Source organism: Strigops habroptila, chromosome 3 (assembly GCF_004027225.2).
Source record: "Strigops habroptila isolate Jane chromosome 3, bStrHab1.2.pri, whole genome shotgun sequence".
NCBI lineage: Eukaryota > Metazoa > Chordata > Aves > Psittaciformes > Psittacidae > Strigops > Strigops habroptila.
In genome coordinates, this window is record NC_044279.2 from 12,792,696 (window position 1) to 12,811,550 (window position 18,855).

The window sequence follows — 18,855 nt, forward strand, 5'->3', positions numbered from 1 at the left end:
CACATAACAACAACCAGAGACACTAAACACCTGTATGAATTCAATTCAAGAATGTAATTCCTGAATGAATTCAAGAATGTAAGTTAATACTAGCAAACCTTCCCAGTTTTAAATTACTGAAAGCACAGTCAATTGCATCTTCAAAGAGTTTTGATTTACAAGTATTTGCATCTAAATTATGTTTCATGTAAATCTAAGTATTCAGTTGTCAAATATTTGCACGTAGGCTCTAGCTCTTGGCTATTCGTGCTATTCTTTAAAATTGTACATACCTGCAGGACACTGAAAAGAAGTCTAGCACCTAGCAATGCCAAAGAAATTAAGCTCTGAAGGCAAATAAAATGAAGCAATAACCTTCTAGAGATAAGATCATTCATGCTTCCAAGCTGAAAAATTTAAATACACACAACAGCTGATCAAAGCAAGCTTTCCCTCAGTATGTGACTGTCCCCAGGGCTGCTCTGCAGGTGCTCAAGCTTCCCATGCCTGGAACTGTTACTAGCTGTTACTTCAACATGGCGATCCCAATCAACTCAAGTACCTGTATACTCCTGAACCCACCAACTCTACCAAGACTCATCCATTATAGCTGCAAGTTGTGCAGTATTCTTTGTAGGAAACATAAACTACAAAATACAAGGGTGCAAAAATGACTCAATTTTTAAGTATACGACGATAAGTAATGCTTTTAAAATCTGTTCACAACTTGGTGCAAGACTGTTTGTACAATAGCTTGTCACTGATTCTTTCAATCTATCACTCCAGTCTACAGCTGACCCTAAGACCTTTTTTTCTAGTAAACTATACAATATATCCCAATTTTAATCTGATTTATCAGAAACTTATTCTGATTTAGTTTATAAAATACCTTATCAAATAGGATATGAAATTTGTCAGAAAATAAATAAAAATCTCCCTTAAACTTTAAATTATTTGTTAATTCAAGTTAGATACAACCCAATCTTACAATTTCTGAATGTAACTTTCATCACCAAGTATCAACAGTAACACAACCCTGTGGTAGGAAACTTCATAGTAATGTTAGTAATATGTTACAGATGTAAAAAATCATGTTATAACCTACCTGTAGCAGAACTAGATGTTATTTTATACCCATTTACTTTAAATCATGCACCCCAGGCTTCCTCAATGCTCTATCAAGCCTATCCAAACCAGTTACCTCTAAAATGTTCAGTTCTCAAGACACTGTGTCTCAATAAACACAGTAAAAAAGATTAAAGGAATTCCATTCCTATATGTATTTGCAGAATCAACAACTATTCTTGAAGCAGCTATTAAAATTTTTAGCATATAAAGGATTACATGCAAAGACTGAAAACTTTGCCAGTCTTCTTTCACAATGGAAAAGTGAGGGGTTAGCATCCTAAATTAACTAAGCATGATACACTTTTAAACAGGTTTTCTACGGGGGAAAAAATGTTTCTTCACAAGTCATTAATTGTCCAAAAAAAATATTAACTTTCATGTGATTTGACATGGGATATTAAGCTATACCATTACACATTGGACAACAATAAACTTACCTTAGAAAGCTAGCTCTTTACTGAAAGATTAAATGAATTTGAGATCCTTTTTAAGTGCAGACTCCTCGCAATGTTTTATGCATTTAAGAGATACACCTACCTCTTGAAATTACCTAAATAACTGCACTTACTCCTTCCAAATCAAACACCTCAGAACAGAAAGCATTTGATCACATTTCTTTCCGTATCTAAAATTTGTTTGGCACCTGTACAGTTTGGTTTTATAACACTGACAGCAATTAGCCTAAGTAAAAAGTTAAGCTATTGAAAACACAGCCAGTTTTTACTTCAAATAAAGCCCACTATGAAGGTTTTCTGCACCACACAATATCTCTCCCCAGTGTCTTTCTCATAACAAGACATATATGCATTAAGATTGAATTTGAGCTTTGTGAATGACACTGATATTCACTTTCAGCTAATGTAGTGATGGTATCAACCTGTAGCCCAATACTCACAAGGTCTTCTGATTCTAATGGAATCAATCAATATTTCAGGAGACATTTATAATTTATGACGAAGCAGGCTAGCAAAGATTATAATCCTAAAAATACATAGTATTTCCTGCTGGATCTTAAAACTTTAATGTTTATCAATAATGAAACCTGCATGCTACGCTTTGCTCTTTAAAACCTCTAAACACTTTTACAAGCAACATCACTATAGTATTACAAATCCAAAAGATAAAAAATACAGTGTTTGTTTAGTGGAAAACGAAGTTGTTTCCTTGGACTGTCTACCAATGAAATTGAGAGTTTAACACCTTATTAAAATATTTAGTGTTAAAATACTAGCTTTATTAACTTTTACAGTCCAACATTCTTTAAAAAAGTAGATATTATGTAGAAATTTTAATATTAAGATACTGATAATTTTTTTACATGTAAAATTATTAACTTAAAATATTTTTAAATGCTTCATATTTAACTTCTGTTCAGTACAGAGTTTCAGGTATTGGACAAATAATTTTTCATTTTCTCAAAACTCGGAAGAGGATTAATAGAAGTTATTTTAAACCCCATTTTATTTCTTACATGAACTGATCCCCATTGCAGCAAAGGCAATAAGCTAGTAGCTCAGCAGCATAATTATCTCTGTTGGAGCAGATCTGTACTGCTAGGATGATTTTTTTTCTTCAGGATGTATTTTCATTTTCAAGGGTGGTGGGTTTTTGCTGTTTGTTAATGACACTGATACTCACTTTAAGGTAATGTAGTGACTGGACAAACTAAGCTAAGGCAAACTTAGCTAATAAACCACAGACAGAAATCACTATATAATAGTTGTACTCTGTCTGCTCATAAGGAAGAGTTTAGTAACTTCTAGTCAAATGGAGAAGGACAATGGAGGGATTGCAGCTGTATATCCTACAGCGCAGAGCTTTGGATTTATCACTGCTCAACTGTTATCCCTGTTTACTAAAAGATTCTGGGATTCCCCTCCCTTTTCCCTGTTTGGCCCCAAGGGAGAGCTGAAACCAACTATTTAGAGTAAAATGAAGCAATTCAGAACTTAAGAATTATGTAGAAATTAAGAATTTAAGAGTTAGTTATTCTTAACTGTTTGAAATGCCAACTAATGGCCTGCTTAAATTCTGGCAATAACTGCAACAGCACTAGACTTACAGGCATTTCACTGAACAATAATTTTACTAGAGCTTACTTCAAAGATATAGTCCCTTTCAGAGTACAGTAATACATTATTGAACATTTATCAACTATGTATTTATAGTTCCTGTATCATTCTTTAGAGATTAATTCCTGGTAACATCAGTCAGCCCTACTTAATTGCCCCGAGTGCTGGTTTACAGATTTTAGTATATCTATAAAAAGCACAAACTATCTCTTTTCATCGCACAATTAAACATAAAGGAAAATTGTATATATAAGAACAGTTAGAAACGGTTTGCAGGTTAAACTAAATGAGAGTACAGGAATAACCATCACCCACTCTGAGCCATTTCCTAGTGAGATGCACTGAACACTAGGGGTAACTTCAGGTACCATTTCTTTAGCTTAAGTGGGCTGTAAAGCAAAACCTAAAAAGCACCAACTGAATGAGATTCCATCTCTGTCATTAATGTCATTAAGCACAATCCTTTATGATAACATTTACGCATCTTCAAATTTCAAACTAAGGTCATCACAGAATCACACAGGTTGGAACCTCTGGGCGCCATCTAACCCACCCTCCTGTGCAAAGCAGGTCCAGCTACAGCAGGTTGCTCAAGGACATACTCAATAGAGACCCAATCTCTGAAGATTGGACATTCCACAACCTTTCTGGGGTCCTGTCTCAATGCTTGGCAAACTTCATATCAAACATTTTTATCCTTATATCTAATCAGAATTTTCCACATTTCAGCTTGTGGTTATTGCCTCTCATGCAATCCCTCTGAGGAGAGCCTGGCTCCATCCTCTCCACGGCCTCCAAAGCAGTAGTTGCTAAAGCAGTAAACTCTCTCCTTTGCCCTGTCTTCTTAAGACTGAGCAAACCAAGATGTCTCAGACTCTTTGTACATCACAGCCCAGTTACTCTCCAAGCGTTAAGGATTTAACACCTCTGCAACACTTTATTTTTTACACACTTATGTGCGTGCACAAAACAAAGCAGCCTCAAGACATAACTGGGTAAAGGAAAGCACTCTGACAGCCTCATTACTCAGTGTAATTCCCTGAAGACCACTGAAAATCCAGCAACTGGGATTTTAAAACAGCACTGCCTTTACACCCCTCAACATTTCCACTTCCCATGGCACATTTTCTTTGTGCCAGTGCATTCATCTGGATGGCTGAAAGATAAATCAGGAATAGAAAAGAAAATGGAAGGTTATAGTTTCACAAGGCATAATGAAACAATTAAAGAATTAGAGAATCCCTCCCAAGACAGAGGGATTTCAGCTCTTTGCTCTGTCCCTCCACCTATTAGATAGGTTCAGCTCCTTAGTTAAAACTAATCTGCTGAATTTGGTCAAGGGACAAGTGCCAGAAAAATCTGTGGGAAGGCAAAGCAGGCATGAGAGCCAACAGCCAGGCAAGATTCGAGCCTGCTTTATTCAGCCACAGAGTCAATTTCTGAGTGATCTTCTGCACAAGATTCAGAAACTTGAGTTTTGTCTCACCAAAACGAGGTGCTGAAGGCAACCCCCAATATTTAGTCAGATGACAATTTCAGTACCAATCCCAGCACTTCACAGGAGAAAACCCTTCTAAATATACTTTTTTATTTTCTTCAGTGCTTTCACAAATAGCCAGCTCCTACACTTGTCAAGTTTTAGCAGTTTAAGGTGGACCTTTCTGAACTGATGCAGTTTCAGCATCGAGAGTTTTAGGTAATAGAGCCATACAGCACCAACCATTTGACAAGAGCTGTCTTTGGTGCCAGGGTCACCAATGCATCACATGAATTCAGTGCCAAGAAGAAATCAGGTGGTTTCAGGGAATGACATCATTTTTCTTTTGTTTCCTCCTTTATTAACTTGGCAAGTATAATCTCGGACAAATGAGCTGTAAAACACTGAATATTACAGATCTTAAAGCAATGCAATTAGAACTCTAATTTTGCCCTTTAAAGCCACGAGAGAGAAAACATCTCATTTGTTTTATTGCGCCCTTTAACAGCAATACCCAAGGGACACCCAAAACAGCTGAAAGCTGCATTGGCAAAGTTAACTGATGCACAATCAGGTGCAGGATATGAGTTCAATTCGTTAAGTTCCATTCTGCCTTCCCCTATAACCATCTCCAAGAGAAAGTAAACCGTAATTATTTCCTGCAATATTATCAACATAGTTGTATAAAGTTCCCCATTTTAGCAGCAAGGCTTGAAGATTGGAAATCAGAAAGTTGTTAAGGTAAATTTACATATAGCCTCTAAACTAGAGGCCTGGAGAAAAGGAGGCTCAGGGGAGACCTTATCGCTCTCTACAACTACCTGAAAGGAGGTTGTAGTGAGGTGGAGGTCGGTCTCTTCTCCCATCACAAGTGACAGAACAAGAGGAAACGGCCTCGAGCTGCGACAGGAGAGGTTTAGATTGGATATTAGCAAAAAATTATTCACCAAAAGGGTTGTCAAGCACTGGAAAGGTTGCCCAGGGAAGTGGCTGAGTCACCATCCCCAGAGGTATTTAAAGATGTATAGATGTGGCACTTAGGGACATGGTTTAGTGGTGGGCTTGACAGCGCTGGGTTAACAGTTGGACTCCATCTTCAAGGTCTTTTCCAACCTCAGTGATTCTATGATTCTGTGATTCTATACTAACTAAAGAAGTGCATACATGTGAATGTTAGCTCAATAGCTGTCTGGAACCAAAGTAATGAACCATTCCAGAGAGCAATGCAGACAGCCCTGCCACACCCCTTTATTGCAAGAACCAGTGCAGCACAAAGCATTGAAAACAAGCTGGACAAACCCTCTCTGACACGCAAATGCCTCAGCAGTGCACTCCCCAGGGCACCCAAGAACACAGCAGAGCTTTAATTCATTTTGCTTTCCACAGAGCCAACCCCTATCTAGCAGGATTTATCTGTTCAGATTTCATGCCTTGCAAGAGTATTCGTACCAGCTGGGAAAGGCAAGCTCTCACTGGAAGCAATAAAGCTATGTCCATGCAATCTTGTATCTCAGATAACAAGCTGGCATAATACACTATCTGAAATCTTAAAAACCAACTTAAAACAACTAAGAATTTATTACGTGTGTGTTTACAAGACAGTAATTGAGAGCTCCCATGCACTAAAAGCAGAGTAAGTCTATTGCAACAACAAAAACCAAGCTTACATAATAAAAGGTCTGACCTTTTAAACAATTAAAGTGCATTACTAAATCGTCCTCGTGTGAGGAGCTCAATTTCAGACAATAGTATGAGTCATATGAGTAAACTTGGTGTCTGGAAAACTTGCAGAAAGTAGGGTTGGAAGAGCTCAATTGCTTAACTCTCTCCATTAAAAAAATATAAAAATGCCTTACTTTTGAGAAACCAACAGACTTCTGAAACTCAGTAGAGACATGAAAAAACCCCCATTAAAAAATACATTAAAAATTACATTAAAATTGAAAACAAAGAAACAAAAGGAGCAAGTTACCTGTTCAATATTTCTTACACAGCCTCCACCTACTCAAATATATTTTTCTTCTTTATGTATGACTGTAAATATCCGAAGAAGTTCTTCATGTTCTTTTTCAAGGCATTCATACACCAGTTCATTAATCTGAAAATGCCTCCCCAAAGTAACACTTTATTTTCCTCATTTTATCATATAGACAAGTCATACCAATTGATCAGTACTGACCACAACCCTGGTTCTCTCTTGCCCTCAAAACAATGTTTTACTGCTAGAATATGCTAAATTTTGATCCCTCCCCATTTTCAATTTCAGTTACTGTTGTGGGCAATCAGCAGATCTAAAAAGCAAAGTAAGCAGGACAACTCTGAAATAAATATTTCAGAGCAGCCATTTGTCCCAAAACAAAACTCCACTTCCACATACGGAAAGGAGCAAAGCCTGCTCATTTGGCAGACCCCAGTCCACACGTGGATTGCTATTAACTTTTGTTCCCATCATGGAAAACACTGACATCTGGTTTATGCAAGATCTTATCCCTTCTGAAGACAGCCCAGGCTTCCATGAAGTAGCAGGAGTCACCTCATCCCAACTGCTTGCCCTAAAGGCAGCATGCCATTTCTGGCCAAGCAGACCTCTGTAAAAGGCTACAGAGACTTGTTGCAGAAATATTGTTGCTATGAATGAGATAAATGGAAACATGAGTGAAATCACTTAAAAAGGTAAGAGAACAAGGGTTAAAAGAATGACCTGTCCTGATAATGAGTAATCCTGTTAGGAGCAGTGTCCTGGGAAAAGTAAAATTGAGGAATGGGTTGTTTATATCAAGAGCAGAAGGCCTGCCCTCCGTAAGATCACAGCACAGTGACTCATCTGCAGAAGGTCCTGCCTCCCTAACATCAGGAGGATGGAAAGCTGGAGCATATCACATACAGCATTCCTTTTCCTGCATGACTGTCAGGAATAAAGACATGTATTTATTCGAAAAAAATTAAAATAAATTAAAAACATGCCTTCTATCTTGATAAAGAAGCACATCTCAAAATTTAGCAAAACTTTCAGCTTTTAAAAAGCAAGATAACTGAATAAGCCAACTGGCACACTAATGTCAAGCAGATATGATGATTTGAAACTGTCAAAATAACAAATTAGAAAGAGACATCAACATTTCTATGTGCAGGCAATACCATAACTATCATTTTCTTTGTCTAATTAACTTCTAAAAAGCCCTAGCCTTTCTCTTATAGGTATGGATTACACAGCTCCATGTTACTGAAAGAAAGTGCATTTCAATTCTCACTTTCTCCTGTACATTAATTAACATTCTACTGAGAAGGAAATTTTCTTTCCTTTTTTTTTTTCATAGCACAAGTAGCCAAGGTTGTGAGGAGTTTTCAACATGGACCAGAAGCTATTCCATTTCATTAGAAATAGTCACCTAATATTGAGTTACTTTTACTTTTGGAAGGAAAGTTTCAAGCTACTCACTCTCATACAATGCTAACCAGTAAGTAGTACTTTATATTTATTACACTGTACACATAAACCCAGTAAACCAACTTTTTTTTAAAGCCACCATAAAAACAAATAGCAAGCTTACCTTCTTCTGGTACCAAACTATAGCATCAGTTACTTTGGACGCCATTTATTCCACTGAATTCACACAGTCATTTTAAGCTGTTAACAGAAAAAGAAAGAACTTTACTTTCACCTTACCCACAAAGGCCAACAGGGAATGTAGAAACACTCCCATTACTTGCAAAGTGTTGAACAATTATATTTACTATATATACACTTTGCCTCATTGCTGCTTTAGTAAGTTTGGGGTTTCTCCTCTAAGAAAACAAACTACAAATCTGCTGCTACAGGACATCCAAAGGCTTGGGTTTGTCCATCTTTCCTAGTAAAACACAAGTGGCACAGAGATGATATGTTATTGTCTCATGAGAACCTCATGAGACTTATACAGCATTTTCATTTGTCTGATAAATTAAGCAACCTACAGTCACAGCACAGTGTTCTGAATAGGAATAATTGTGTTATAAAATGCAAGAAAATTTCATACATACTGGTCAATATTTTTGACAAAAAAAACAGTGCCAGAACTCCACTAATTATAAAATACATTAAAGAAAACAGTGGACTCAAACTAAGTCAAAAGGAGAAAAACAAACAAGGGAGAGTGGTAAGTTTGCTTTAATGGCAGCAAATACCAGTAGTATTAGTTACTCTTTGATGTCGCTGCCATTAGTTTCAATGTGAAAAAAAGAAAAAACACCTTTCAGCCCAGATAAAACATTCCTACCCTGAAGATTAATTTTAAGTTTTCTTTCATGTCATCAGTCAACCAGAGTTAGTTCAGAAAAAATATAAAATAGAGACAATAATGAAAATATACATAAAAAGCCTTCAGATTTAGAGTTATTGTCTTTCTACAAACCCACATATATTCTCTCTCACTGGACATTCTGTAAAATCAAAGGAAAGTTTAGGTGAGAATTACAGAATCCTTTCCAGAGATTTTACTATAATATGCAAGTCCTTTCAGATATGAATGTATTAACATTAAACCAAACTCAAATATTTCACAAACAGCTTACTCAGATACTAACATATTAATAGTAGTTAAATTAGTACAGTGCCTACATTTCAAACTGTTAATTAAGGCAGGAAGCAGCCAGTGGAAGAAAGGAAGGAAGAAGGAATTAAAAAAAGCTTTGTTAAAATATTTTGCCAAAAAATCCGAATGCTTTTGTGTTTAATAACCTTTCTTCTCACTGATTCTCTTTGAAAATAGGAGTATGTAAACAAATATGCCACACTCAAGCCCAGCTAAAAAAAGGTCAATGGGCCATATCACACTACATTTGACCTTTTAACATCAGCTGGTAAAAGATCATGTTTTCAGGTCCACCTAATATTCAGCATCCTTCCTATGTTTACAAACAGTTTAGGAATGTTGTTTTTACATAAATGCATCGAGTTTTTAACATGCAAGGGAATTCCTGTGTTATTCTGTAAAGCTATAAATTCCTAACAAATTATGCAAAAAGCTTTGAAAAAGTGAACATAAGTACCTTCAAATATTAAACCAGTTTTCCAAACATACTATCTGAACAATTCCAGGATCATGTGTAATTGGTAAAAATCACAGAAGAAGATCTGTTCTTTGCACACACAGTTTCACAGAGTCAGAGTGGCTGAGGTTGGCAGGGACCTCCAGAGGTTGCCCAGTTCAACCCCCCTGACTCAAGCATGGCTACCTACAGCAAATTGCACAGGCCTGTGTCCAGTTGGCTTTTGAATATGTCCAAGGATGGAAACTCTACAACTTCCCTGGGCAACCTGTGCCAGTGCTCGGTCACCCTCACAGTGAAAAGGTGTTTCCTTTTCCTGATGTTTGGACCTCCTGAGTTTCAGTGTCTGCCCATTGCCTCCGGTCCTGTCACTAGGCACCACTGAGAAGAGCCTGGCTCTGCCCTCATTGCATCCTCCCTTCAGGTATGTATATATATTGATGAGATCCCCATGAGCCTTCTCCTTCCCTGGCTGAACAGTCCCAGCTCTCTTAGCCTTTCTTAGGAGAGATGCTCCAGTCCCTTCACCATCTCTGTGGCCCTCCGCTGGACTCTCTCCAACATGTTCAAGTCTCTCTCACACTGGGGAGCCCAGAACTGAATCAGCACCCAGCTGTGGCCTCACCAGTGGCAAGGAGCAGGAGTGGTAGTTTAGCCCCCAAACACCACACTATGCATCAAGCTTTCTGCCAAAATCGATCTCTCAGGGAAAAAAAAAAGTGATTAAGGGGTATATTTCTGATAAAAATATCACACTTATCATAACATTATCAGTATCAACATTATTGCACCCTGTATTCACTAAAAGAATTATTAATCTGTAGGGAGCTTTTATAATGAAAGATTAAAGTTGATCCTTATCTTTCTCTTTGTTTTAAAGACAAGACATTTGTTCACAGCATTTGCACAGATAAGAAAGGCAAAGAAAAAGACAATGTCCAAAAGATAGAATGGAAACTGAAACTGTGCAGTAGATGAAAATGAAACTGTCTTTATGAAATGCCTAAGCATTAGAATAGTTGTTGAGCAAGAAAAATTTCATTTAAAAAAGCAGAGATTAGATTACCTGACCATAACAGTTGTTTGTATGAAAATCACAAATACTCCCTCCACAAAAGCCCTATCAACACTGCCATCTTCCATGACATTTCTTGGAAAGAAGAGATGACCCTCCATAAGACTTAGTTCTGCACTGACACCTGTTTGTTCAGTCTTCCCTGGCTCGTGTGTGGATGTACTCATATTTACTCGTGCATTACTTTAAAGACACTGTATTTAATAAGTTTGGATATGTGTTATACACTATAGTTCAAAGCTTCAATGAATAAATTGATTTTATACCAGTTCCTGAGGATTTCTAAGAAAAATAATGCCATACATTTTCATGCTTCACAAAGCTTTTTCAAATAAGAAAAATTAAATATCCAAAAGGAACTATATTTAATATTCCTAACAGTGCAACTCCAATATCCTTTATACAACTATAGATAAAATTACAACACAATAGAAATACATGTCTCAGAGAGCTTAGACAGTCATTAACAAGTTTTAGAAACATCAGGACATTGACTTTCGGTGCAACTGAGCGAACAAACACTGCAATTTTTCCACTGTTGATAATATCATTGTGTAAGTCACATCAAGTCAGTCAAAGCTGGCAGCCATGACTGTGTCAACATCTGTAATTGTTTCTGACCTATTTGTTTCTGATAATAGCAGCAGTTTTTCTAAGAGCAACTATCAATCACAAAGAATTTGTTGGCACAATGAATATGAAAATATTTCTATCACATAAAGCATGGAGCCCAAAAGCGACTTTGATATAACTTGGCATACTGCATAAACTGGTTACCCTTCCTTCTCACCCATACAAAGCTTAAAATAGGATTTGCTTTCTTGTTTGAAAACCTATTTAAGTAAACTTCAAATCATTTTCTACACTGGACTATAGACTCAAAGCAACATAAATCCCTCAGCCATACATAGCCTCCACACACCCACATCACAGTCACAGGGAGAGCAGTGCCAGTGTAGGAAGGATGCCACACAGATTGTCATCGCAACTGCACACCTTGCCTTCCCCTCCTTTGTGAAGTCATCTCAGAGGATCGTTAACTCCTTCCCATTTCTCTTAAACCAACACACATCCCCTGCAATATACGTGCTTCCTACCACCATAATTACAAGAGGAGAAAAAGGTTGGAGAAACTCATTATTGGCCGTAAAGAACTGCCTGTTGAACCTGCACAGAAACCTTTCCCTCAACAGCCACAGCAACTTGATCTCTTTCTCCCCAAGGTCAATGATTTTTCAGGAAACCAACACTAACTTATGGATCCAAGACTCCCACCTGTGTCAAATATGGCTAAAATTGGATAAGCCATTTTAAAGGCAGCAACTTTTTTGCAGCAGTTCTCCAATTCACTCAAACACCCTTTGCCTCCAGAAACGATCACATCACAAAACTATAAACCAAGTAAAATGAAGCAGTTTTATTAATAATTAATTTCTATCAACAAAACAATTTTTCAGATTACTCATGGCTTTTGTATTTTTAAGAAACTCTCTACATTAAATCTTCCATAGAGTCTATTTTGGTGGTGGTTTAAAGCATATTTGCATACACATTTGCACGTACAAATGCAAAGATGATGCTTACAAAAGTAAACATCACAAAATGTCTTAAAAGACTTTACAGAGTTTGGAGTGCCAAATAAAAATACCTCTACAAGGAAGTATCACATGCTTTCCTCAAGAGATATACAACAATTTTTGAGATAGCACTAAAAAGAAAGGTGAAAAGCTTTGTTTAATTATTTCTGGACAGAGTTTGTGCTTGCAGGGGCTGCAACTTGCCTGTGGATTGCTGTTTTGGGTTTTGTTTGTTTTGATTTGTTTGGGGGTTTAGGTTTGGTTATTTGTGGGGGGCACAGGATAGGGGACAGACAGTATAATGAGCTTGATTCTCTTGGCTCAAAGCTGACTTATCTGGATGAGAAGTGGATGGTAACAATTCAAGGCACTTGAGCTCTGGCTCTGACTCTGCATCTGCCCACAGCTCACCCAACACGGAGGCAGGTGACTAAGTACTGCAACAATTTCAGAACTCTGCACACTCATTACAAGTTAATATGTTGTTCAGCTGACAGCTTGAATTGATGTTGATCCTGAAGTCAAACAGTACAACTGGGCTCTACAGCACATCAGTACCAAACGAGCAAATGAACAAATGGAAACAGCTGATACACATCCACAGTGCACTGTCTATTCTTCTGCTTTTCTCTCCTCCCATCCTCTAGAGACCCAGCCATTTGTTTCATGCTCTGTGTCAAATATCTGCATCTGGACTAGGACCAGCTTTTGCACTCAGTTGTACACAATGTCCTGTGCGGAGTAGCTACAGCAAGATTAACTTAATCCTAACTAGTTGGAGACTCGAAAGCAACACAAAAAATACTCCCAACTTCAGAGATTAGGCAGAACATCCAAATGCAAAAGCTTGATCACAACATCTCTGTGACATTCAACAGAGCCGTTCATAACATTTCCAACAAACTCACAGTTAGTACTACGAATAACAAGCAACACTTTTTGATCGAAACTTCATTACTTCCTTAAAGCTAAAAATAGACGACTGCCTGGTTTTGATGATCCCTATTCAGAAGTGGGGTTTCTTAGCTACTTCCTTTCCATTTCCAAGCATGATCGTATTCCAGTTTTAAGTACACTACATCTTGAAATCAAATGAGCAGGTTTTCAAAAGCCACAACAATCTATATTTAAATGTCTACATTCAGGTAGTTAAATGCTCATTCAAGGAGTGCAGTGTTTACTGTGTAAGACAGGATTAGATACTACAGTACAGATTTAAATAAATCTGAAGTATGTTTAAAAATTGTACTCATATCCACAGGGTTTTGGCAATCCAAGTCAGACATAAATACACACGTTTCTAAATGACAGCCTACAGAAAATAAAATCTATCCCAAACTCTGACAGCAGCTCAGAATAAAACTGTTCCTCACAAAGACAAAGACAAAAAATAGCAATTTCTGGAAGAATATACAAGTCTAAGCTGTGTCAATTTGCAAAAGGACATAGTTAAAAATACATCACTAGCAAGGAAGCACAGGCAAATAGCTGCTTGCCTTGCCCATAAACACTGTGAATCACTAAGTATTTCAAGGAACCTGTTTCCTTTATAACAACCCTAACCTGAATGGTCAGGATACCATCCAGCTGCTGAGTCAAAACCTGAATGTCCTTCTCAACTTATTACGACCATGGTCAGTGATGAAGGTGGCATATTCACTAGACATCATTAGGAGTAAAATTGCACAGCTGTGGCATTTACCTCAAACGTGTTTTTAAACGCCATTGATTGTTACTACTTTCAGAAGAAAAACTCTCAGCAGTAAATTAAAAGGCAGTTTTAAAAAAGTTACTGCATAAAGCCATGAGAATACTAGAACTTGGTTTCAACTGCTTTCCACAATAGAACTGTTTAACCATTATGTTATGTTCTCCATATTACAGTTTCACAATCACAGGCATAATTTCACTAAGATTCCCTGGTATGAAGAGTAAGAAGAGACAAAGAATCAGAAGAGTAAGGCCAATGGCCTAAACTACTAATTTTGTAGCAACATTTGTATCGCACAAACTCAAATTACTTAAAAGTAAAACATTACATTGCTGATGCACATCTAGAAAATCATGAGGAAAATAAGTTCAACATCAAAATAGCAATTAACATTATCATCAAATTCTTGACATTATTTGATATTCCAAGTTAATTTTAAATGATTCAAATAAATAGCTTAGTCATATTAGGCATCTGCTGTTGACTGAAAAGCTGCTTCTGGCACAATGAAACCAGGCAACACAGGTATCAATGTAATGTGGATACACCACTAGAACTGGCCAGGTGTCATCCTTCCTACCCTCAAATATATGGGACTTCTGCCACTGCCACCAAGAACAGGATTAAACCCTCGAAGCAACGTCTCAAAAGACATGTTGTTTTCATGAGCATTACAAATAGGCCATTAAACCTACGTTTCTTTTTTTAAAGGGTACATCGAATACTATATAACGCATTCAGTGTTCTGTTTAAGTACTTTATCTATGCATGGCTGTTCTCAAAACAGCATTTCAGAATTGCAAATTGTATACAAGCAAATGAGAAACTTGTCACTCCCAGGTTCACGCCTTCCAGTGGAAGTTTTATCATGTTCCTTTCAGCTAGCCTTAAGGAAAGCTAAAGCAGCAAAAGGGAAGGAAAAAATAAAAGAACGTAAAGAAATCAGACACTGCAAACCTAAGGACCATATCCAGCAGCCAGCATGAGCAGTTCTCTTGCAGTCATGCCAGCCAAGGCCCCCCAAGTCGTTGCCTTGCAATCCAAGGTCATGATAGTTTGTAAATAAGAAGGAATTAACATACTTGCTTTCCCAAAGGAACAGCATGATAGTTTGTAAATAAAAAGGAATTAACATACTTGCTATCCCCAAAGAACACCAACAACTCCACTAAATTGGGATGTCAGCATTCCTAAGACGCTGCTTAGGGAAGAGAACACATTTTCTAACTTTGTTCTTCACTCGATCTCAAAAAAAACCCCAAAATACCCAAACCTCACCATCATCCCCAAACAGCTGGTGAAAAAACCCACCATTTAACTTCCCTTAATACCTCTTTTGGGGAGTTCTGTTGTTTGTTTGAGGAGTTTATCAGGCCAACAACAGCAACAATAAAATATGAATCAGCCCCTTGCTGGCTGCTGCATATCATGCCTTGTTCTTCATGAACACAGCCATACCAAACGTGATATATCATGACACATAGAGACATATGGCAGCATGTCCATACCTGCCTGTGCCTCCAGTAAGACATCAATTACTGAAAAACAGATGCTTTCTCAGGCATCTCTGTTTTGCCCACAGACTACTGTATCTGATACTGCTTCTGCCACTGCATATTTATTCTTCCTTATAAGCTCCTGCCCTTTATCACTTACCATCCCAAGCAGGAAGCTCTCAGTTGCAGCTGCAGCACTGAGCATGCAGCGAGAATCAGTTTGCAAATTCAGATGGGAAGTAGGCTCCATTAACCATCTTCATCTCCACACCAAAAACACCAAGATCTGAAGGACAAACTAGCAAGGAAGTACCACAAAAAGTAACTGTCTCCCAGGAATACTTGTTTTGCCAGTGAATTACACAACGGTCTGAAATAGTAGCAAAATGCCAAGTATCAGGATTTCTCAGGTTTATTTCAGGTTCTGGGAAAAGAACACTTCGTGCAGTTGTTTGGGACTGCTGTAGCCATTTCTGGAATCCGTGCCCTCAGCCTTAAGGACTGTGCAAATTTCCTAATTTTGTTGCATAACGGGTTTCTGTTCATGGCTCCGTTTGAAGTGACGTGACACGATTTAATAGATACTTGTAAAAATAGGGGGGGGGAAAGACTCTGTACTGAGGAGTCCAGGACTCTATGTTTCTCATCATTTACTCCTGGGCCTGCTGCAGTGTTTCTTAATTAGCAAAAAGCTCCTAATATTTAAACATATTCTACTGTTTAATGAAATGGAAAAGAATCTAGCCCTTAAAGGGGACTATAATCAAGTTAATTTTGCCTCTTCTATAAGAGATGTTTGTTTCAAAGTCCCCATCAATCCAAATGCAGTAATTGCTGCTGGCACGCTGGATCTACAAGCCAAGACATCTCTGAAAACGCTGCATCTTTAAAAAAATTAAATAAAACATAATATATGGTTGGTCTCAAGTTCTGCTCGTTTTAATTCCCATTTTTTGCACTGAAAACTACACCCATACATACATATCCCATTAAACATATTTACAATCTTACAGTGAGAAATCCTGAATGTGTACATCTGCTCTTAGAACTGTAACAGCTTTATTAAGAAACAGAATTTCTCCAAGTCCTGTCTTTTTTATTTATATTCTCTTAACAAACACTCAAAAAAACCCCCACCAAATATAGTGACCACCTTGAAAACAAAATGCTACGTTCCTTTTCTCCTCTTCGTGATTCTAAATACAACAGTAATTTCCTGCAACAATAAATCTTGCTCACTCAAAATACTGGCTTGGTGTTTAGGAAGATGTGTTTATCTGTCACCAGGCAATACACTGCAGAGCTGTGGCTTCTCGATGAGTAGAGTCAGGAAGTTGAAAACCACTCCTAAATGACCAAGTTTGCATCATTTTCTGCAAATAGTTATCCAGCAAGTTTCTGGAGCAGCTGAGGCATGAAGTGGCTGAGCTGTCAGAAAAAGCTGCAGTCTCTTATAACAGCCATGTATCTGTAACAGCAGAGTAGCAAATGCTGAGCCTGTATTTTTCACAAAGTCCCTGGAGTGATCCAAACAAGGAGTTGCAGAGTAACAAGCCTTACATGTGTATCTGGCAAGATCCTCAAACCAATCATTAAAAATAGAACACCATTATACCTGCACGACTAGACCTGACAGGGTCTAATCAGCAGTTTCTGCAAAAGAAGATCATGTCTCGGTATATCAGTATTTCTGAACATGTCAAACTAACTGATAAACAAGAGCAACTGATAAAACATATGCGGACTTTCAAAGAGCCTTTGGAAAGATGTCAGACTTCTAAATAGACTGCTGTTCGTGAAAAGCAAACGCTGCCACAGACCAAAAACCAGCCAGAAAATTGAACAAAATGTGAGGTCAATGTTCTTCATTGCAGTAGGCTAACCGGATAATAAAGATTAATAGCATCCAGTCTGAATAAAACAGTCTATTTATTGCCTGCCCAGGTGCCTAGAAGCTCCTTGGATCACACTCCCTAGCCTACTAGCTCCTCCATTCAGTGTCTGCCCAAAGCAAAGCGCACACAGATCCCCCTTCTCCTTCACACAGAAGTGTCCTAATCCCAAAACTAAACTCAGACTAAATCTTCCTAGCCTGCCTTCTTTATGTTCCACCAGCTGTCACATACCTGACCACCCTGTAGTGACAAGAGGCAGGCATTTGGGACCTCATGCAGTATGCACATGTGCTGGTGGCTAGCTCTTTCTGGAGGTTTGACACTAAAGCCACTCAGGATGAGAGTACCCAGAAATCACAACTTTCCAAGTATGCTGACCATTAGGCTTTTATGAGAAAGATGAAAACAGACACTCATCGAACACTGCTTCATCAGGCATTGAAATATAACATTAGCTTACAAAGAAACAGAGATGCCTCACATTCCGGCTGGTTTCTGGAGCTCTTAAGAGGGAAATTCCAGAAGAAGAAACCACTCACTACAGATGCTTAAGGAGCATCTGCACACAGAGCCAATGGAGAAGGTCAGAGTGGCCTAGTGAGGCCTCACAACTGTTTAAACCACTCCAAACCAGTATTAACACAGTCCCCACTCCTCTGTCACCAGCTTCCATCTCTCTTTTTACTGGCACCCATTGCATAGGAGACAGCTTCATGGAACTGACTGCCATTCCTAAGCAAATGAGCAGTTGCCACCTGAATTAGCTCCACAGACCTGTTAACCACAGAATAAGGCGACCACAAATGCCACTGCCAGTAGTGAGGCAGCGCTGACCAAAGCCAGCTTGAACTCTCTGGATGTCTGCCTGCCTTCTGACATACCATTAATAGATTTCATCTGGACTAATTAAGACTGTTTCCCCTCTCCTCCTCCCCATATTTAAACCAATAGCCTAGAGTTTTTATGAAGTACTGCCTAAATTAGGTCCTTACAGGGAGTGAACGGAGCCCTGCCCTGCTATTCCAAACTTCTGTAAATAGGTCCAGCAGAGCTCATGATACTTACTTTTTACAAGTCAGAGAAGAAAACCCAAGGTAATAACATTTCCAGGTGACAATCTTACACTAGCAAAGCTTAAGAATACGGACCAATTTTAACAATAAATTGGATCCACTTTAACAATGAATAGGCAACATAAACAGAATTTGGTATCAATAATGCCAATGATATTGGGGGGGCAGGGGGAGGTTGAACCTTAAAAGCTTTAAAACCAGATATCTCAAATCCAGAAAGGAAATCTGGCTGCTTGGTGAGCTCTTCCATTCAATATACTACAGTCAGAAGAGCACAGAGACACCTGAATAAAAGAGGAATGACAAGGAAAACACTGCGGTACAGCTCTGTGGATCAGTTGTGC

The 18,855-nt window shown here is 38.2% G+C and overlaps 1 protein-coding gene across 1 annotated transcript in view; it reads right to left on the minus strand.

Annotated features, from left to right (window-relative positions):
* The window catches only part of PHTF2 (putative homeodomain transcription factor 2), a 68,528-nt gene that overhangs the window by 44,747 nt on the left and 4,926 nt on the right, over nucleotides 1-18,855 (minus strand). Inside the window, exon 2 of the mRNA XM_030478046.1 lies at nucleotides 8,208-8,284. Coding sequence (XP_030333906.1) covers nucleotides 8,208-8,252 — 45 coding nt within the window. The 5' untranslated portion in view covers nucleotides 8,253-8,284. The remainder of the gene's footprint in view (nucleotides 1-8,207; nucleotides 8,285-18,855) is intronic.